The sequence below is a fragment of the Mastomys coucha genome, unplaced genomic scaffold (genome assembly GCF_008632895.1).
Source record: "Mastomys coucha isolate ucsf_1 unplaced genomic scaffold, UCSF_Mcou_1 pScaffold9, whole genome shotgun sequence".
Classification (NCBI taxonomy): domain Eukaryota; kingdom Metazoa; phylum Chordata; class Mammalia; order Rodentia; family Muridae; genus Mastomys; species Mastomys coucha.
This window is the reverse complement of record NW_022196915.1, coordinates 59,595,528-59,617,289: the sequence shown is the minus strand read 5'-3', so window position 1 is coordinate 59,617,289 and position 21,762 is coordinate 59,595,528. Positions and strand designations below refer to the sequence as shown.

Sequence of the window (21,762 nt, the reverse complement as noted above, 5' to 3'; positions counted from 1 at the left end):
ATAGGACATTTCCCTTGTGTAGTTCGTCATGTAATCATGCCATCCCATAACAGACTGGCAGGCTGCTGGAGTCTCAGTGGCAGTGGGAGGGACATTTCTGTCCCACATGAGCTCTTGAAGACAAAATAGAATAGTCGTGTCCCTACATGACAACAAGAATGTGTCTGGATAAATGGCAAATACCCCGAGAGCCACTCAGTAGCAGACAGCATAGAAAAGCATACACGTCAGAGTGGTGCCTCTTGGGCTGAGTTCTACATAATGATGGAGGGATGCCTACCCACCCCAGTACTGATGCTGTGGAGGTGGGGAGCTGAGCATTTCAGTGTCTTAGACATCCATACAGAGTCAGGAGAGTTGCTAATGACTGGGAAACCAACATGTCTCTAAGAAACTACCACTTAGGTCTATCTTCCTTTGGTTTTTGGACTGGGAATTTCCCATAATTATTCTAAAAACGGGATTCAGAAAGAGTTCCTGGGATTAATAAATTGATATAGAGTAGAACTGACCTATCAGAGAATTGTTTGTATAAGACAAACTCTTTATTATTTTTCAAACACTTTCTGTACTTAAATGCTATTGTTTTACACAGCCACATTTTAATAAGAGCTTTTAGTTCTTTCAGGCAAATACAGATGCCACGGTTCCCTGTTCACTCTTCTGGAACATGACTCATACTTCATCCAGTACTTCCTCTTACTCAGACTAAGCCAACGAATAGGACTTCCTGGTTTACACAGAAGAGGCTCCAAAAAAGCCCTTCCTCTCACTTCTCCTGCCTCTTGCTACAAACCTATGGACATTCCTCTTTGGGTATCCTAATGAATGGTCCGTGATTAATATATAAGGCCTACCTCCTCACTCTATCTTAGGCCACACTGCCCCACTATTTGAGGACCTGCTCTAGCAACTGTCCCTAGCAGCTTCTTTTTCAAGTTCTTCTCCTTTTTACACAAACATGCATTGATTTATCTCAGCCGGCCCTTCAATCTGTTTCCCATTAAATCTGTGAGTAAAGTTCAAAGGAAAAGCTGTTTCTGGCTCCCCCAATTGCCAGCTCCTCTGTTCCCATTCTCTTAGGCCTTCCTGCAGGTCTACTGCAACAATGTAGCTTTCATGTGGGATGGGAGTATGCAACTCGACTCACTAGGCTTTAGCATATTTAAGGGTTTTTCTCACCTCCTGAAACACCTGCCCTGAATTGTGTATTTCTAAATATTTGAAATTTCACTTTTCACTCAACATTAAAAATGGCTTTCCCGTGGCACTTCTGTAGAGTCCTTTGCTGGTGTCCCCTTACTGAATGTCTGCTTTGTAACATGGCATACAGCTCTCAGGACATTTCTCTCTGCACTGAAGACTGGCTCACTGGATGTCTTTTCTGGATGTTTCATAGATCTTTCAGTCCAGATTCCTAGTGTTTCTCCTAAATTGCTGTTCTTAGTCACCCTAGCTAACTCCGTGCTCCTTGCCACGCTCCATCACATAGTAAGACAGTTCATCTTTTCAGTTACCCAGCCCAAAAACCTTGACATGAACCTTAAACTGTCCTTCCCCATTCCCATCCAAGACATCAAGTCTAGTTACAGTCCAAGTACTTTTCACCATTCCTATAGCCAACGACTTGGGTGTGGCTGCCCTTAGCACTTACTGGTGGACACAGCTTCCTCATTGGACATCCCCTTCCTCCAACCTACTCCATGTGGATATAGTTGCATGTTTTTTTGTTGTTGTTGTTTTTGTTTAAATATTGAATGAAAAAAATGAAACCTCAAGTATTTAAAAATACATACAAGTTTCAAGTACTTAAAAATATATTCAAGTCAGGTCCAATGTCTCAGGCCTATTCTTCAAGACACTTAGGAGCCCAAGGGCAAGAAAATGGCAAACAGGAAACCTGTCTGAGCTACAAAGTGTTCAAGGCTAAACCTGGACTAGTGGTAGTGAGATCTGCCTCAAAATAAATCAGCTCTTGCCTGGCTAGTACAAAGCTCTAAAATCCAATGCACAAAACCACAAAACAAAGTTTTTAATAGTAAGTAAAGGAAGGAGGACTGAGCTCTGACCTGGGGCACTGGGGGCAGCCAGGCCCTACGAAACAGGACAGTCATAAAGTCTGCTTCATGCATCGTTTCCTCCCTCAGACTTAGAATTCCCTACATAAGCATGTTACTGTTTACCAAAAAGGAAAAGGGCATTCTGTCTTTACCAGTCTCCCTCTCTCTATTTTTTTAAAAAGGCAATGGGGAGGATATCCTTATACCCAGAGGAAACTGACTCCAAGGAGCTATGGCCTGTTTCCTACAGATTTAGCTCTAAAGTAAGTTTCTTTCCTTTCTTTATCTTGATACTACACAGCCATTGTAGAAAGTTCAGGAAGAAAGCAAGAAGAAGGAAATATAAACCACGTCTAATCTCCACATGCAAGTATATGTACTTTAATGACAGAGTCAGCTCCTGGTTCTTTCATTTATTATATTTTCTATTTGTTCTTTGGTTCATTTTTTTCCAGTCAGACTGCCCATATTTCTTTTTCATTTTTTTACTTTGAAGAACTTACCTTATTGAATGTTATGAAAACATTTCTCAATGTGTCATTTACTTGTGAATTTATTTATGTGTGTATGCTTATACATGGTGCATGTATGGAGATCAGCGGACAGCTTGGAGACAGCTCTCTCCTTCTGTATGTGGGAACTAAACTTACACTCTGAGGCTTGGCCGCAAGCTCCTTTACCTGGAAGCCATTTCACAATTGATGTATAAAGATTTTAATCACTGGAAATTAGGTCTACCAGCCTTTTACAGCATCTTCCTCTAATGTTCCTGAGGCACATTTGATGCCATTACAATCACATAATTTCTCTAGGACTTTTGTTTATTTCTGTATGTTCCATTTTCATCTACCTAGCTGTTACTTGTAGCGGCTCACTGGACGATCCCTTTCTTACCTGTGCGTCGTACTTGACAGCAGCAGAGAGCAGAGCAATAGCATTCTCCTCACAGATTCCTTGCTTGATAGTTTGTTGACAGAGCTTTTTCAGCCGAGTCTCACTGTAAAATGTAGCCAGATCTAGCAGTCCTGATGGAAAAAAGAATTTATTGTGGGTGTGCTCTGAGCACCTAACCTCAACTCCAGTGCTCAAAGGGCTGTGAAAGGCTTCTGTCAGGCACAAGGAGGTTTGTAGCACTAATCCCACCATCATGGCATTCTGAGAAGACAGCTGAGCTGAGCTGACACTGACAAAGCCTAGGAGTTAACATCAGAATGGCTTGAAAGATTTGTCCTAGAAATGAAACAGGTTTGTGTTTCTCTAAATTACCATCTCCTGAGTTAGCAGGATCTTCTCTGAGGCCACACCCACCAGCACATATGTTGTCATAGAATTAAAAAGAAAGCAGAGGAGGGACTGGGTAGGGAGTGGGTCAGTGACACAGTGCACGAGCTTAGCAGGCCCAAGGCCTACCTTGAATTCCAACACCAAATAACACAAAGGAGTCCCTTTTCATGGCACATCTGCCTCCCGACCTCCAACCCATCTTTCTGCTCCTCTTCAGCAATATTCTTGGAGAGCAGTCTATTAGACAGCAGTCTCATCAGCTGTCTTTTTCACTTCCCACTGTCTGAAGCTGCCCCATGGTGAGTCCTCATACACATAAATGGGCTTCACTGTGCCAAATTCAAAGACTGATCTGGATGCTTCTTATTTAACCCTCACCCAGCGTTTACTATGGGGACATGCTGTTAATATTTCTTTTCTCTTTAATTAGTAACTCTTCTTTTGTTCTCTTGGCTGGGCTATTTTCCCTGTGCATGACCAGGTGTTCAATCTCACATTCTTATTCATTGATTTCTCCAAATGAAAAAAAATATATAGATATAAATTTCAGATTGTGAAATGTTTAACTGAGCCACCTAAAATGCCTATTTTCACAACTGATCTGTAGCAGATGTGGCTTTAATCTACTCTGGGGCAATGATGCTCACCTCTAGGGCTCTGCTTTCACAGACAAGATCTGCCATTTGCCCTTCCCTCCATGCTTGCCTGTGATGCTCCGGTGGTCATCGGTGTTCTAGTGACCTCTTACTAGACCTACCCACTCAACCTTCATATGCAGCAAGGGAAGTTTCGGTTCTGGGACTGAGGGTGTAGCTCAGTGGCAAAATCTGAGAAAAGCCAAATGTTGCATCCAAGTACCAAAAAAGAGAAAAGCTCAGGTTCAACATCACTGGAAGAGCTCCTGCAGTCATCACAGTGTCTGTCTCCTGGCCTAGAAAGAAGCCCCTTTCCTAACTACTCAACATTTGCCAATTCCTTGGTAAAGTCGTGGTGATTACCTACTGCCTCCTCAGGAGACAGGCTGATGTTATCTGTGTAAAGATATTCCAGGAAAGCTCGGAACACAGGATACGAAAACTCACTCATTTCTACAATATCATCATCACTGTCTTCTAATGAAGAACGAAAATGTTCACACCTGAAAGAAGAAAGAAAGATCATAGCCCAGGTTCTGGACTGGAGTCAGAGGGCTACCTGAGGACTTTCTCTTGAAATTGCATATCTTCCTGTTTGCTAGTCTGTCAAAGCTTGGTCCCAGGGTAGCAATAATAGGAGGTGGTAGAACCTTTAAGAGGTAGAGCTAGAGAAGGGGACTTAGTGTGAGGTCTACCACTGGGGCAATGCACTGAAAGGGACTTGTAGAGACCAAGCTCCTTTTGACCCCTGGCTTGTGACAGTAGCAGGGTAGTTCCAGTGAGCACTTCCCACCATGCTGCCTCTCAGGAGGCCCCTAAACAAAACCTCCAAATCAAACCCAAGCTAAAGTAAGCTTTCAAGCTGGAGTTACAGTTCAGTCGCACCAAGTAAGCAAATAACCTTTGTGTCAGTTAATTATCTCAGGCATTTTTGTATAGGCACAGAGCACTGCCAAAACCCTTGCCTTGGCCTTGGCTCCTTGCATTTCAATTGCTTAATCAGCAAGACTGCAAATGCAGCCTGCTGCTGCTGTGGGCAGCCCAGGCAGCTGACTATGGCTGGACTGACGGACACGTGGAGGGACCTCTGACACCTCCCTCTCACACTGCCTTTACTGATCAGCATTGTTCTTGTAACTGAATAATTATGTGTCTTTACTCCATTCTGTCTGAATTATGCCCCTAAAAGTTCCTATATAATGAGCTAACTGACAATGTGAACTTATGTGAAGACAGGCTCTTTACAGAAGTCATCAAATTAAGCCGAGTCACTGTGGTAGACCCCAAGGCAATCAAAGGGGAAGACTGGGCCACAGGCAGACTCCGAGAATGCTACGTGGCATGCTTCAGAAAGACAAAGATTGCCACAAACCACCATAAGCTCAAATATAGGTCTGGTTCTTCTTCCAGCCTCAGAGAGAACACCATACTGCTACTGTGATAAAGTAGGATGGCACAGTGTAGGCTGAGTGAGTACAGTGCTGTCACAGTAAACTAAGTCCCCATTTCCTTTGTGAAGGGAACCAGGTGAAACCTTACAGAATGGGAACCTGAGACCGAAATACCATCATGGATTTCTGAGTCACTGAAAGAAGATTTCAGTATCTTTTACACAGTGGCAACACAATCCCAGATCATCATGCTATGAGGAAAAAGAAGAGACGCTATATAATTTCATACATATGAGCTTCTAGAAAATGCTTAGTGTGTATGACAGGAAAAAAAATCAATGGCTGCTCAGTATGGGACATGGGATCTTTGAGGAAGGACAGATTTTTCTATTTCGAAGGTAAGGTGGTGGCTTCACAGACTGTGACATGGAATAAAGGTGAGGTGAATATCATTCACTGCTCAGATAAATAAATGTAAATTATTTGCATTTATAAATGTAAATGTAATGAATGTGATTTAAGACATTTTTGTGTTGGTATCACCCAGGTCTCCTTGGTCTGGAAAAAACCTTGCCACATCCCAACTTTTTTTTCTCCAGCATGGTTGTATTCAGGGCTGTATTCAGGGCTGTCTGCAGGGCTGTATTCAGGGCTGTATTCAGGGCTGTCTGCAGGGCTGTATTCAGGGCTGTCTGCAGGGCTGTATTCAGGGCTGTATTCAGGGCTGTATTCAGGGCTGTCTGCAGGGCTGTATTCAGGGCTGTCTGCAGGGCTGTATTCAGGGCTGTCTGCAGGGCTGTATTCAGGGCTGTCTGCAGGGCTGTATTCAGGGCTGTCTGCAGGGCTGTATTCAGGGCTGTCTGCAGGGCTGTATTCAGGGCTGTCTGCCGGGCTGTATTCAGGCCCCAGGCAGTAAAGTAAATGAGAGCACTTGGCCCTGTTCTACACTCAGCAACAAGCTACAGCCAGTTTCCAAGGCTTATTCCCTGAACAAACCCAGTACTTGTGGCCCACCTTATTTCCACATCTTGTCCCACTGTCCCCCACCCTCAGCAGAACTGCCTCTTAATTAAATGTCTGGCACAGTCCCTTGGATACCTGAAGTGATTGGTAAATGAATTAATTTCACTCCTCAAAAGAGATGAGCTCTTACTAATTATTTTAAACATCTATTTAGTGTGACACTCACCCACAACAGCATGCCTGTAGAGGACATGAATGGGAGCCAGCTCTGTCTGCCCACCCGCCATCTGGGTCTCAGGGATCATGAGGCCTTGTTGCCCACAGAGGCCCACTCTTACCTAATTTTGAGAAGGACTTTGTGAGCATAAATGTATTTTCCATCAACCAGAAACTTGAGGTCTGCAGTGTCGGGGTTGTCAAACTCCCTCTTCAGAGACTCAGCCACAGTGAGGTGGTCATCGGGTTCTAAGGGAAAGCAGCACAGTGCTTCTAGGTTCAGACAGACAGTTGAACATGGAGGCAAGGAGGAGGTCCCTACTCACTGGGCATTGCACTGGAAATGCCGACTTCCCCAAACAACTGACAGCTACACAAGGCTTTTGCCTCTGGGTATGGATTCACATCTTTGAACATTCATTGTAAATTTGCCAAAACCAAAATGTTTCCAACTATTTCACTAACTGAATCAGATTAAAGAGGTCTGAATGTCTAGACTGTTTCTAGATAAAAATAAAAGACACAGCATTCAGTTAAAAAGCAATCAAATCAAATTACCTCTAATTAGTATTGGTGTTGGTTCCTAGTAGTTTTAGTTCCCTTCCCCAAGGGCCCCCAGAAAGAAGTTCTGTACCCAAAGAAGTCCTAAGGTCACACAGCAAAAGCACTAGTCCTCTTCCTTGTTCTCAGAACTGTCCCAAGAGGACAAGGTCGAGCTTACCCACGGAGAGAAGGCGCCAGGTGACAGCAGGGGTGGCGAAGCAGGCGAACACATCGTCGGTGCAGCAGAAGTGGGTGAGGTGTGGAAGGATCACCGACTGGCCCCGGCACTGGCCCCACATGTACACGTGCCCACCCTGGCTCTTGGCGGCAGATGTGTGGGCAGAGTGACAGGCTGCAATCTCTATGACTCTAAAGTCACAAGCAAACATCACAGAGATACATTACTGACAGGAGGACAAGAGTTGGCCTCTCCTTCCCCGGATGCTCTTGACTCAGACTGTGTGGACTAACTAGCTGACAGAAGTGGGTGAGCTCAAGGAACAGAAAGAACAAAGCAAGACCTGGACACCTCACTACCTAAACTTTCAGCCACCAAATGCTGGAGCCATACTTTAGTGGCATTTATAACATTAGGATCTATTGATTACCAATAGGCCTTAAAAATATACACCATCTTATTAAAAATATTATTAAAAATGCAATGTTTTATCCTTAAAAGCATTACTAACTAGATAATAAAGACATGGATCATCTAACCTGGGTCAAGGAATGAAAACTCAAGATGGGATGGGGTTCAACACATAGGCACTAGCTCAGCAGAACTGCCCTGGGCTTGTCCCTGTCACCAAAACCAAACCATCAGTTAGTTTAAAAGGAGAGGGCTGTAGAGTCACCCTGCCTTCTGTGCTGTACAATGAACTCAATAGTTTTGTTTGTTTGTTTGTTTTAATGCCAGAGATCAACCCTAGGACTTCTGCACACTAAGAGGATACAATATACTGAATGGTCCCAGGCCTTCTGCATGCCAAGAGGATGCGATATACTTATGGCTCCTAGGCCTTCTGCATGCCAAGAGGATGCGATATACTGATGGCTCCTAGGCCTTCTGCACACTAAAAGGATGCGATATACTGGTGGATCACCATATGTGCTGGGCACAGTGCTGATGGTACAGCAATCAGCACAGCAGGGTCTCTCTAAACTGCTGCTGCCATAAAAGGGCAAAATCAAAACTTCCTTCCCTCTCTTCTCTTCTATTGGGCAATCTTACTCCACGAGATAAAGTTGCCTAAGCCAAAGGAGGGTGGATGTAAACAGAAGGAATGAAAGAAATAAGCAGAAACAGAGATAGTCAGTCGGTTCAACAAAACCACAGAGAAATGAGTAGCTGGCTGAGTGACCCTTTCTGTGTGAGGATTAAAACAGGGAACTTCAGTATCACGCGATTTCAATGGGACTGTTTGGGAAATGCGGCTGTTGTATTAATACTGATCCCTTAGGCTGGATAAATAACTTGTTTTCAGATCCATGCCTGGAAATTTAGCATAAGAGATTCCATTTTGACTTTTAGTCTCGTCGGTCAGGGCAAAGCCAGGGCCTCTGGCGGTTTAGTGAACTTATCATTGCACAGCTTGAAGTGAGATGCTTCGTATGTAGAGACTATTGAGTCATCCACTTGGGTTGGTAGACCTTGCCTAATCTCTTCTGACATTTGCATGGTTGGATCAAGGAACTGACTCCTACATCTGGTGCTTGGCAGAATGGCCCTGCACGTGGGAAAATGGTCCAAACGATCTGGCTTTCTATTAAGTATATGCTTTTCAACAGATATAGAAAAACAGGAGGAGTCAGCCAATGAAATTCATCTACTAGAAGAAAAATGTGCCCACTGCTCCCATCGATTTATTGGCAGGCTCCCCCCTCCCAGAAGACATAAGGGCCTCAATGGCAGTCATCAGAGCAGCCTTGTTTGGGTGCAATGCTAGCTCTGAGGCAACAGTAGATTGTAGAAGCCAAATCATTTATTATCAGTTTTACTGTATTTTTAAAGAAAAAAAAAAACTCAAGAGAGGGGAGAGCAAAATGCACAACTTATAGACAGGGTGCAGGCTGCCAAGCAGCCATTGTTCCAGGGGCAATGAAATGAGGCAGTCCCAAAGACTGGGGCCTCAGGGACAGCTTCTTCTGTGACTAACGTCATTCAAACAGCTGCTGCAGGGGCAGACTGGGAGCCCGGCTTCCACCTGGAGAGAAGCAGCAAACACAGACATCTACCAGCTCTGCTAGGTAAGACAGCAGACCTGAGGGCTACTGGGCCTGGCAGACGCTGGATTTGTCAGAGGAACACAGAGCCTGTGAGGCAAAGAAAAGCCTATAGCCAAGCTACAGGCAGAGAGAGGCATAGTAAGACAGGAGAAAGGCACTGATTGGAACAGAAAACTCCGTGTGGGGGCAAGTGAGCCGTGGGGTTTGCTAGGAACTATGGTGTCTCTTACAACAAAGGCCCATGAGTTTGGTCTTGAGCTAATGTGACAGGTGAGTGAGAGAGAGCTCTGCACAGGGAGGTGAGAAGAAGACAATGTTTGAAGGACAATGTGGACGACAGACAGCGGGGAGCTAGCTGGGAGGACCCAGGGCAGGGCACTGCCACAGCCACCCCCATCTTCAGGGTAGCCTGGATGAACACACAAGGAGGAGTCAGAGATGGCCCTGGAATGAGAGCCCTGAACACTATGGTCCTGCAGTACCGCATGGCTGAAGCAGCACTGAAGTGAACTCTCACATACAGAGAGCTAAGCAGCGAATAAAAGGGTTTTTTTTTTTTTGTTGTTGTTGTTGTTGTTCCTGCTTTGTTTTGTGAAGCATTCAGACATCTTAACTATCACTAAGCATTCTAGGAGAATCTAGTTCCTGGTCATGGTTCTGTAACCACCCAGTGGAATACTAAAGACCTCAAGAGGTCACAGAATTATCAAAAATTCAAGGCTTGGCTAATTTTACATTATAATTAGTTATAATATGCCTTTATGGGGTAAACTTAAGAACATACATACCAAACCTTTTAAAAGCTTTTCCTTTGGTTGAGCAGAGAATCCAATGTACATAGATTTTATTTTTCTTTCTCTATGAACAGGCATTAACAACCATAGACTCACCCTGCCCCACCCAAAATACAATCCCTTCCTAATTAGGCTTCCCTGGAAGGAGCCCCAGAAGAGTAAGAAGGAAGTCATGACCATGAGTGAGCCGTGGCCACTGGGCAGGAAGGGCAGGGCAGTATGGAACAAGTCCTAGCAGGTTATACTTTTCTTTCTGGCCACATTTACAACTGAGGCCTGACACTGTGCAAGCTCAGAATGACAACACTGGGAATCTAAGGAGAGCAGGATGATCCTTTCAGAATATCCATCCTGCATCACCAGCAGAACTTGTATGGACACCAGCCAGCACACAAGTGCACAGCAGAAACCCCAGGGCTTCAGTCAAGGACGCTGGGGAGGCACTCAGAGCCCAGTGAAGCCACGGGCAACCAATCGTTCCCCTTCGTTGCTTCTCTGCTTCCTGTTCTCTCCCCATGTCAGTGGCCCACAGTCTGCTCAGTGGGAAGAGTGGATCAGTGGGAAGGTCTCATTCTTCATCAGAGAAAGCAGGGCAGTCCAAGCCAGGCGGTGATGAGATGCTAAGGTGAGTGCAGAAGCGCCTCAGGAAAGGGCCGGTGAGTCACCTTTCTGTCCTTGCTGTCTCTGTGTGACCTTTCACCTTTCTGTCCTTGCTGTCTCTGTGTGACCTTTAGCACCACTGTTCAGGCTGGGCACTAAGGATCTTCTGGAGGTCTAAGGCGTTGTTATGGTTACAAACCTTAAGCCATCCCTTCTGTTCTCATTGATCTCTTTGGACACTTTACCAGTTCAGCAATTGATGGAGTACCAGTTTCGGCCTCCACAATCTCTCCTATTCCTCATTTAAGGAGTCAAAGGTCCTATTTTCAAACTCTTAGCTTAAAAAGTTCCTTTTTACAGATCTATGTAGGTTATATAAGATTGACCATGTTTACAGCATGTAAATAAACATGACAATTTATTAAGAATCCCAATGGAAAAAAGATAAAAAAGAAGTGCCTAACTGCCAGCACTCTATTTATCCATATAGTCATTCATTTTAAATCAAAAATAAAAATATACTGTGGGATAAAAATAGGAAGAGCACATTAATCTCTAGAGTGAAAGCATCACTGGCTTAAAGGGGAAGTAGCGTGATGTTTATGTGCCATACCACTGAGTCAGATGATAGAAGGAAAGACAGTTACGTGACTGCCCAAGGAAGCCAGACGCTTTCAAAAGCGTTAGGATCATTTGGAAATTACATCAGTGCATACAACTGAGTCCTCATTTTCTAGCACTTCACTCCTCTGCATGTCGATAGTTTGGAAGTTCAAACAACAAGATCACCCTGCCTTCCAACTATCAGCTTTCATAAGCAGCTAGGAGATTAGCTCCCCACAAAGGACCATCATTCTCCCAAGATCTAGAAAGCAGACCTCAAATACAGCCAGCTTCTCTTTAAAGATAAAAATAAAAAATGGGGAGAGAGCACTTAGAAGACAGGCATATACAGAACTGCGAGTGACAGTTCAGTCACTGTAGTTTGTACGGAGCAGCTCTAAGGTACATATGACATACAGGGAGCTGACAGCAGGAGGATCTGTGTAGCCCTGGCTGTCCTGGAACTCGCTCTGTAGACCAGGCTGACCTCAAACTCAGAGGACCCACCCACCTCTGCCTCCCAAGTTCTGGGATTAAAGGCGTGTGTCACTGCCAGGCAACAAGCCAACTTTTAAAAAGGAGCAAACAGTCTGGTTAAAGACAAGTCTAATGAGTGATACGAGTACTTTCCCACAATTCTATATTATGAATTCTAAGAGCTGTTTAATTACTAGAGACCACTGAGGTGATTTGGAAATGTACACATTACCTGTCCTTTTCCACAACAACAGGGGTAGGATAGGACTGGTTACTTTTATTGCCAGTGCCCAACTGGCCATAAGAATTTGCACCCCAAGCATATATTTGACCTTCATCTGTTAGTACTAACGTGTGTGCATAGCCACAGGCAACCTGAAAGAACAAAAAACAAATGTCAGGTCAGCAAGTAACAAAAGGTTTCACCACTGCTACAAAGTAGGTTAAAAAGAAACTGACAACCTAGAGCAGGTAGTCTGCCCATATTAACCAATACATTAACCAGTACTCTTTGAACTAGCACAGGCCCAGCTGTGTGGCCAGCACTGCAGTCATCAGCCCCAGTTCTTCAGCTGGCTCACCTACCGCACCCAGCTCTCCAACAGCACTCATTACTGTTGTAAAAACCAGCGGCAATGAGCCCAGCATAAGACAGACACACTAATTCTTTCTTCTAGTTATTGAAAGAAAATATGTTTACTGTGGGAAATGGAGAAATGTGTAAACGTGAAAATCTTTCAAGATCAGAGCTCAGCGTGATCAGGGTCTGACGTCATTTTTTCCTACCTATTCAGATATAGAATATGCACTTACACATTTTTAAGTGGTAGCATACATACACAGCTACCTTATATCTTGTAACCTAACATTTTCATTACATTGCTTTCTCCCTATTATTAACAATCCTTTGTAATCTGGGTGTGATGACACAGACTGTAATCTCTGTAGTTAGAAGGCTGTGGCAAGACGGCTCCAAGTGTAAGAACAGCCTGAGCTAACATGAGACCGCCTCAAGAACAGCATCATCTAATTGTTCATTTGCCATTACATTAGGAAATTATTTTTTCTTATATTCATCTTACCCATTTTTTGTTTATTCTCTCCCCCAAATTCCTTTGTTAAAATTGTAGCTTTTAATGCATATTAATTATATATTAATGAATTTTATTGTGACTTAACTAATTTTATAAGAGACTTTTTCTTAGAAAACAACAACAACAAAAAAAGAGACTTTTTCTTCAGTTCCTTATAAGAGTAGAATTACAGGCCAAAAGGCATGAAGATTTTTAGAACTGTTGGTATATGTGCTGTCCAAGACACTTCAGGAAAGGGTGTGAAGCCTACATTCCCAGGGCAGCTCCCACAGGCGCCATAGAAAGAGCATCTCTCTGAGGATCTGCACCTTAGTTCAGGGAAGGCTTTAAGCCTTACTTCACCAGAACCACCAAAGCCGCTGAGCTTTCACGTGCATAAGGAAAGTGGGATCTGGTGCACTACCCACAAGCCACAGAAGACATACCCGCTGGACACGGATGCCTTGCAGGGCGGCCACTCTGCATGGGGTGGGCTGGTTGCCACTGCTGCCCAGGCCCAGCTGCCCATTCCCATTGTAACCCCAGACGTAGACCTGAGGAAAGAGAGGGGACTTAGCACTCAGTCGCTCAGTTGTGTTGTAAGAAGCATGCCATGATTGTGTGACACTAGGGAGGCAAAGAAAGCTTTTTTAAAAAGTAGGAAGCAACTTTCCTACCTCTCCAGTGTCCACCACGGCCATGGAACACATCTGCCCACATGCTATGTTCATAACTACTTTATTCTGCAAACATCCAGTGACTCTTCGAGGAATGGGCTGGTTAGCTGTTGATCCAGATCCTACTTGCCCAGAGTTGTTATAACCCCAGGCAAATACCTGTGTGAAAGAAAAGACTGGTAAACAAAGCACACGACTTGGAAACTGTCTCCACTGGACACTGGGCAGCACTCAGGGCACCTCAGCACCTCTCAGGGAGCTTCCCTACTCATCTCTAATACAGGCAGAGAATGTATTATAAAACTCGGAAAACTATCATAGAATACAAAAATACCTACTTCACCGCAGCCATACTTTTCAACATTTTGAGACTTGGTATTTTGCAAATAATATGTTTTTTTTTTTTACAGCAATATAAAAGTAATAATGGGCCCTTTTAAGATTTGTAGTGATTGAAGTCCTTACTACATTCAGGGAAACTTCATAATAAAACCACCATGACAATAAATTGCTAGCAAGAATAAGGCTGAATTTGAGGGAAGTGGGTAGTTAAACATCTCTGCATAGCTCAGCATAACTGGTTACCTTTTGACATCCTGGCACAAGCTAGGTGTGATGGATCTTGGTTGTTAACTTGACTAATCTGGAATTAACTAAAACAAATGGTTGGACACACCTGTGAGAGATTCTTTCTTGATTAAATCATCTGAAGTGAGAAGTTCCACCTTTTACCCAGATCTTCTGAGGTGGGAAGACTTAACTTTGATCTGGACTGCAACCTCTGCTGGAGCCCATATAAGGAGATGGAAGGAGGAAAGCTTACTCTTTTGCCTACTTATTCTTGCCTCACTACCAAGGCCATCCCTTCACCGGCTTTAGGGTCTACTTCTTTCAGATTCCCATGTACACTGAAGCCCAGCTGAGATGTGCAACCTGAGGGACTGAACAACTACTGGGTTCTTTGACCTTCCATTGGTAGACAGCCATTGTTGTACTAGCTATAACCTATGTAGCTGCTAAATCCCATTGTATGTGTGTGTGATGATAAGATAGATGATAGATAGACTGATAGATAGATAGATAGATAGATAGATAGATAGATAGATAGATAGATAGACAGATGATAGATGGATAAAAAGATAGATTCATTTTATAAGTTCTGTTTCTCCAGAGAATCCTGACTGATACACTAGAGTTATCTGAGAAGAGAGAAACTCAAGAGAGAAAATGCCTCCATCAGATGGTTGGCAGGCAAGTCTGTAAGGTATTTTCTTGATTAATGATTGATGTGGCATGGCCCACTCCACTGGCAGCAGTGCTACCCCTGAGCTGGTGATGGTCCTGGGAAGGATAAGAAAGTAGGCTGAGCAAGCCATGGGAAATAAGCCAGTAAGTAGAGTTCCTCCATGGCCTCTGCTTCAGTTCCTGCTTCTAGGTTTCTGTCTTGAGTTCCTATCCTGATTTCCCTGGATGATGGGCTGTAGCCTGAAAACCAAATAAACCCTTCTTCACCAAGCTGCTTTTGATCATGGTCTTTTATCATAGCAATACAAAGCAAACTAAGACAGTAACATTCAATTTCACTGCCTAATCACATTGTGGGCTCAGTTAAAGGAATCTATAGATCATATTAACAAAAGGTAAGAAAGAAAGAAAAGAAAGTTCTCTGAGCTTATGCTGATTATCCTCACCTCTCCATCGGATGTTAGAACCAAAGAATGGTAAGACCCACAGGCGACTTCAATGACTTGTTTGTTTGACAAATTCGTAGAGATATGGCAGGGCACTAAACCATGATTCGTTGTCCCATTGCCCAGCTGGCTATAAGCATTGTGACCCCAGGTAAAGACTTCTCCATCTGAAAACAGAAGAAGGTGAGCAGCCTTCACAGCACCTGCAGGACAGTGCGACACGTGCCTTGCCCACCACACATGGAACCCACCATCCAGCTGCAAAGGCTGCTTGACGCCCCCCCAAATTCCCCTCGTGAGAGAATCTACTTGGAAGCACAAACTGCTTTCCACATCAAAGCAACATGATGGATTTAAAATACACAAAGTTAAAATATAGCTCGATGTTGGTTTCTGAATAAATAAAACGGTGTAAGGTGTTCCTTAGCTCTTCTGGATCTTCACTTCCTTTTGATAAGATGACCAAATTTTAAAATTTATCCTGTTACTCATACAATTATAAAAAATCATAAAACGTGCAATTTTATGGATAACAAATCATATACCCACACACTACTCAGCCCAAAACATAGCATGTTTCCCCCAAAGCCCTACATATGTGTACCTTGCATATAAGAATTTCATTTTCTGATTCTGCACTTTGAATAATGAATCACATGTATGCTCCATGTCATTTGTGTTTTCTACCCCATTGCCTAGGCTGTATTCTAAGTGATTTATCTGATCGTCTGGTTTGATTTTCTTCTTTTGTGGTATATAAACTGCTATAGAACTTGTCCAATCAAGGTTCACGTGACAGTAATTGTTCCCTAGGTCTTTTCCAAATCTTCTATGATATAGATCTTTTTTCCTCTGCAGATATTTTCTTTTCTGCCATCTTGTCTGATATTCTAACAGCTCATGTTTGTTAATCACCTGTCTGCTGCTTCTACTGGGTCTCATGTTGTTAAGACTCTACAGGAAGTTGTTGGTTGGACTGAGCTCTGGTGCTGTCCCCAACCCAAGTGTGGTAATGCTCACTCGGGCTCACTTTCCACACGAGCAAGCAAGGCTACGCTGTTATCTGATTGGAGAGACCAAGAAGGGGATGAGCCAGGAGCCATGTTCCCAAACAGGACAGCGTCCGCCTGCAAATACCCAGCTCCCTCCACTGCCTTCAGTCCTTTTCGTACAAAGCCAATCTCTCTGCTCAGCTGACAGTAGCAGGCACTTGATGGAGTGAAGCACTGGCCGACTCTAAAACAGCAAGGAAAGGCCACAAGGATGTGTTCTTTGCCACATGCACGGTGCTTAGCGCCCTACACAACTGCTTATCTTAGATCACGTGTGGCTTACTGACACCGAAAAGCTATTTCTGATGATTCTTCCAGGCTTCCATAGAGGTAACTCATTCTAGAAAGGATCTGCATGAATCTCTATCACACCCTTAATACACTTCAAGGCCTGAGACTTCCCAGACCATTCAGTCTGACTTGACACAAATCTATAGCTGCAAATTCAGGGATGGTTTAATTCACTTTTCTCCTTTTCCTTCTCTGGAATGCGCCAAGTAAGGAAGTCTGTTCAGTCGTTAGGAAGAGACCAATCCTGTGCTGAGGGTATAGCCTTTGCAGTCCTAGGGTACACTCCAGTTACACAGGACCTTGACCTGGGACCCTCTAGCTCAGGAGTACAAACCACAGCTCAGCGGCAGCTAGGCAGGTAGGTGCCTCAACAGCAGAACAGCTCACAGGCCTCCTCTGCCCTCCCTTGACCCTATCCTTCCCCGACTTCAGCTTTCCTTAACTGCTAAGCCATCACTCCAGCCTCGGCCTTTAGTTCTTTTTTAACTAAGAAAGAGTCTGAATAATCTGGCCTACCCTGGAATCCCCTCCCAAATTCCTGGAATGTGCACCTCAAAGGCATAGTGTAATTCTAGTGATGTAGCCAAGAGACTGTTTTCTTAGTTACTAGGCAAACTTCTATCAGCCACTACTTACTGAAAGAATCACAGACTGCTAAGATTTAGAGGGATGGCAAAATCAACATGTGGCTTATCAATTCACAGCCCAGGAGTGTAGGCTTTCTAAGCCCCAGAGTAAGTAGAGTTGTCACTAACAATCACACTCACCGAGAGAACAGAAGGGCTGGGTGTACTGTTTTGCATCTGTTTAGACCCCGTGTCTTATACTACCTTACCCTGCTACTCCGGTACAGTCAGACTTCATGTTGCCTAATGCATGGCCAAGCTCACAGGGCAGAACCAGCAACTCTTGCTCAATCAGAAAGTTTGCTCCCAATCTCAGGGCATCCTGGTCTTATTTCTTAACAAATAAGCAATGCCTCAAACCTGTCCATTGAGTTCCTATTACCTGTTGTTGCAAGGACGATATGAGGGCCACTCCCATAGCTGAGGCTGGCTATTTTTTTGCCAGTTAGAGAATCCAGTCTCCGAGGCTCAATAGTGCTCTGAATGTCACCTACCCCCAGACAGCCACTGCAGTTTGTGCCAAGCACAAAAATCTGTGGGAAATAAACCAGTCAGTTCAAGGAGCTACATTTCTGAAAATTCTATAAATTACCTCAGGCAGCCTTCCTAAAGCAAACTGCCGTGTCCCAGAATAAATAAAAATTGACTTTCCATACTTGTTTAAAGGCTTTTTCCCCCGATGTCTTCAACCCATTACTAAAAATATGAGTGGTTGAATTTTTTTCTTCCAAATTACCTCATCGTTGACTGTAGTGTATAAAACTTCATTGCCAGCACTGCCGAAGACGCAAGCCTGACGGATCAACTGTAGCTCTTCCTCAGAACAAAGGGAGAAAATTGGCCACTTTCCCACATCTAACATCTTCAACGACGACAGGGTAGCCTGTACTGACTGAAAGGAGCCAGACTTATGTACTGAGACAAGCAATTAAAGAAACATACAAACGAAAACATTCTTTGATTCTTGTTTCTCCAGAGTAGAGTTGACCTGGCCTGACTAGGAGTAACCCACATCTGGTGCCGTTTGTTGCTGAGAGCCACTCACAGCTGCAGAACTGTGCATAGCCCTTTTCTGTACTGCTCCAAACCAGGCACCAGTGGCCTGGGCAAAATCACATCCTCACAGTCAACCCACTCACCCAAATGTGGACCGTGACCAGCTGAATGTTAGCAGCACATTAAACAGTGGCTATAGCTTAAATGTGGCTGTAGAAACAGGCTCGTTAAGCAGACACAGGCTGAGGAAGGAGGATAGCTGCTACATCCGCTGACCCTTCGTACAGTAGAAGTCTTATGCATTCTAGCTGAGAGCATATCTCTTAGTTCTTCTATCAAGGTTCCCCCTGTCGGGGAGACCCAGCCTTCCCTTCACTCAAGGGCTCTGGGACTGTAAACTGCCTCAACTCTGAAAACTGACTGATGGGCCATGAATCTCCATTACTGCAACCCAATGTAACATGTCTTTGCTTTGTGTTCTAGACGTTTCTACACAAACGTATCAAACAAAAAAGCTGAAACATATCTATTTCATCCCAGGAAACACAATTATTGACTTGCTAGTCCCAAAGGCCCATGTGAGGCATGTCATCTAAAAATCACTAGCCTTATACTGCCCTTTATAGGCTAGGCTGTACTGGCTGCTTTTAAGTGTCAACTTAGCACAAGAGTCATGGTAAGAGTCTCACGTGTGAAATTGTCTCCATGAGACCCAGCTGTAAGGTATTATCTCAATTAGTGATCAATGGGGGAGGACCCAACCCACTGTGGGTGGCGCCATTCCTGGGCTGGTGGTCCTGGGTTCTGTAAGAAAGCAGGCTGAGCAAGCCATGGGAAGCAAGCCAGTAAGCAGCACCCCTCTATGGCTTCTGCATCAGCTCCTGCCTCCAGGTTCCTGTCCTGACTTCCTCTAATGATGAACTATAATCTGGAAGTGTAAACTGAATAAACCCTTTCTCCCCACGTTGCTTTTTGGTCATGGTGTTTTGCTGCAGCAATAGAAACCCAAGCTAAGGCACAGGTCTTTATGGGCATTGTTTTGCCTGTGGTGCCCATTATGCTGATAAGCAGGTTCATCTTGCCTTTGGCAATTCTATGCTACTTCATGGCCTACTGCTCTAGGGTCTAATTAAGCCCATCAAATTTAATGCATCCAACTGTGTTGCAGCATCTCCAACCCTAAGGTCTGTCACAAGGACAAGGATGGCAACGAAGTTCTTCAAATGTGCTGGCACCCTCTCACCATTGTGCATCTTACAGTATTAGGGAAGGGCATGTCTTCTGGGCCTATCCATTCTGGAGGACTAGGTTTTAAGCAACAAACCTGCTCCAGTTTTCCTATGCCTTAAAATCCCTTTATCAACACTAAAACAAGGAATATCAAGGCCCAATCCCATTAGACCACCTTTTTTTCCAAATAATTCAACTAACAAACCAAATAAACTCTTGGTACCTTTCTCTTTTTCCCTGAACTGTGCAATGTTCAATATTAAACCTAGAATCTCTGTTCACTGGGTTCATACTGACAAACTCAGATGGATTCAACTTTATGTTCCCCTTCTACCACTATTCCACATTTCTACACTCTTTGTTTGTTTGTTTGTTTGTTTGTTTTTTGAGACAGGGTTTCTCTGTATAGCTCTAGCTGTCCTAGAACTCACTCTGTAGACCAGGCTGGCCTCGAACTCAGAAATACGTCTGCCTCTGCCTCCTAAGTGCTGGGATTAAAGGCATTCGCCACCACTGCCTGGCCTATCCCACACTCTTTTTTGTTTTTTAAAAGATTTATTTATGGGGTTGGGGATTTAGCTCAGTGGTAGAGCGCTTGCCTAGCAAGCGCAAGGCCCTGGGTTCGGTCCTCAGCTCTGGAAAAAAAAAACAAAAAAAAAAAAACAAAAAAGATTTATTTATTTATTTTTTATGTGTATGAGTACACCGTATCTGTACAGATGGCCATGAGCCATCATGTGGCTGTTGGGAACTGAACTCAGGATCACTCTGGCCTGTTCCCTCCAGCCCTGCTCTCTCCATCGAAATACACTGTAGCTGTCTTCAGACACACCAGAAGAGGGTGTCAGATCTCATTACGGGTGGTTGTGAGCCACCATGAGGTTTCTGGTATCTGAACTCAGGACCTTCGGAAGAGCAGTCAGTGCTCTTACCCACTGAGCCATCTCGCCAGTTCCCTATCCCACACTCTTAAAGCCCATGGTCACACACGTTCCCTAGACTTCTGCGTGAAAGTCAGCAAACTCATTAGGTTCTGGTGGTGTCCTGGACCACACTTCCTGCTTCCCACTCACTCAATGGCAGCTGACAACCAGCAGTTACTCAGTCCACAAGGTATGGACGCTGTAGTCCCAAATCTGGTGTGGGAAGCACAGAAAGTTCCTGGAGAACCAGTGTCCCTAGTCCACAGCAGATACTTGGAAACACTGATCTACTAGCAGGGAAGGAATCAGCAGCCGTGACAGGACAAACCAAGTTGGTATCAAGAGGAAAAGCCAAGGAGGGAGGGGTAATTGTCCTTCTGAAATAGCTTTTTATCTGGTTTGTTACCTGAAGGTGCCTCCCAGCCAAGGTGAACCTTCCTACACCAATCAAGACCATCAGGTCACTTCTTCAGGTAAGTCTCCCTACTCAAGTGAGTCTACTTTGTGGCAAGTTGACATTCAAGTCCCAAATCCAGGTGTCAACTAGATTGCCCCTAAAGAGCCCTCAGGAAAGATCTATTCCAGGCTCTACTTTTTGGCTTGCAAAGGGCTTTCTTCCCTTTGTCTGTCTGTACTGCCTGCCTCGTATGTGGATCTTTGTGTCCAAAATTCCCTTTCTGAGAAACCCACAGTTAAGCTGGATTAGTGCCAACCTTAATGACGTCATCTTAACTAGGCTCTTTACTCCAGTGACCTCATGCCCACAGAAATTGATTGCACTGAAGTCCTGGGTTTTGGACCTCAGCACATAACCTTGGAGGATCACAAAAACCCCAAGAGTGCATGATAACTTCATGAGCATATGCCCTCTCTCCTAGGACCATATATATGTCATAAAGTGGTCTTCAAAGACAGCTGTTAACTGTCTGCACACTGGAGACGCCTAACTTCTAAATTTTAAAAATATACAAATATAAGCTCAGTATCATCACGACACCATTGGTGCCTTGAAGGAAGGCTTGTATACAATCAGTACTGATTAAACGAAGAAAAAAAATGTCTGATGGGTGGCTGCAAGCCCTTATTTCCACCTCTCCACCCCATGTTTCCTCAGCTAGTTGCAACCCCTATGCCAAGAATGACACCTTCTACTTTCATATCTGGGACAACTCTGAAGCAGTAATTACTGTTTCTTCAGTCATTTGCCAAACAGTATCAGTAGGCATGCAAAAATAAACCTCAAGTTGGAATCTGGCATTGTTTTGAAATCCCCCATGTTCAAGAAGCTGCAATGATAGCTGGGCAGTGGTGGCACATGCCTTTAATCCCAGCACTTGGGAGGCAAGGCAGGCAGATTTCTGAGTTTGAGGCCAGCCTGGTCTACAGAGTGAGTTCCAGGACAGCCAGGGCT

At 44.2% G+C, this 21,762-nt stretch overlaps 1 protein-coding gene across 13 annotated transcripts in view; it reads right to left on the bottom strand.

Annotated features, from left to right (window-relative positions):
* The window catches only part of Rcbtb2 (RCC1 and BTB domain containing protein 2), a 43,180-nt gene that overhangs the window by 2,521 nt on the left and 18,897 nt on the right, over positions 1 to 21,762 (bottom strand). For 12 of the 13 annotated variants that reach the window (XM_031360937.1, XM_031360942.1, XM_031360945.1 and 9 more), the window contains 10 exons: positions 17,939 to 18,094; positions 17,585 to 17,735; positions 15,234 to 15,400; positions 13,543 to 13,701; positions 13,312 to 13,419; positions 12,025 to 12,167; positions 7,271 to 7,461; positions 6,672 to 6,798; positions 4,343 to 4,482; positions 2,955 to 3,085 (listed from right to left, as the gene is read on the bottom strand). In XM_031360937.1, the coding sequence (XP_031216797.1) occupies positions 2,955 to 3,085; positions 4,343 to 4,482; positions 6,672 to 6,798; positions 7,271 to 7,461; positions 12,025 to 12,167; positions 13,312 to 13,419; positions 13,543 to 13,701; positions 15,234 to 15,400; positions 17,585 to 17,735; positions 17,939 to 18,094 (1,473 nt within the window). The remainder of the gene's footprint in view (positions 1 to 2,954; positions 3,086 to 4,342; positions 4,483 to 6,671; positions 6,799 to 7,270; positions 7,462 to 12,024; positions 12,168 to 13,311; positions 13,420 to 13,542; positions 13,702 to 15,233; positions 15,401 to 17,584; positions 17,736 to 17,938; positions 18,095 to 21,762) is intronic. The other variant, XM_031360947.1, reaches the window with a different exon arrangement.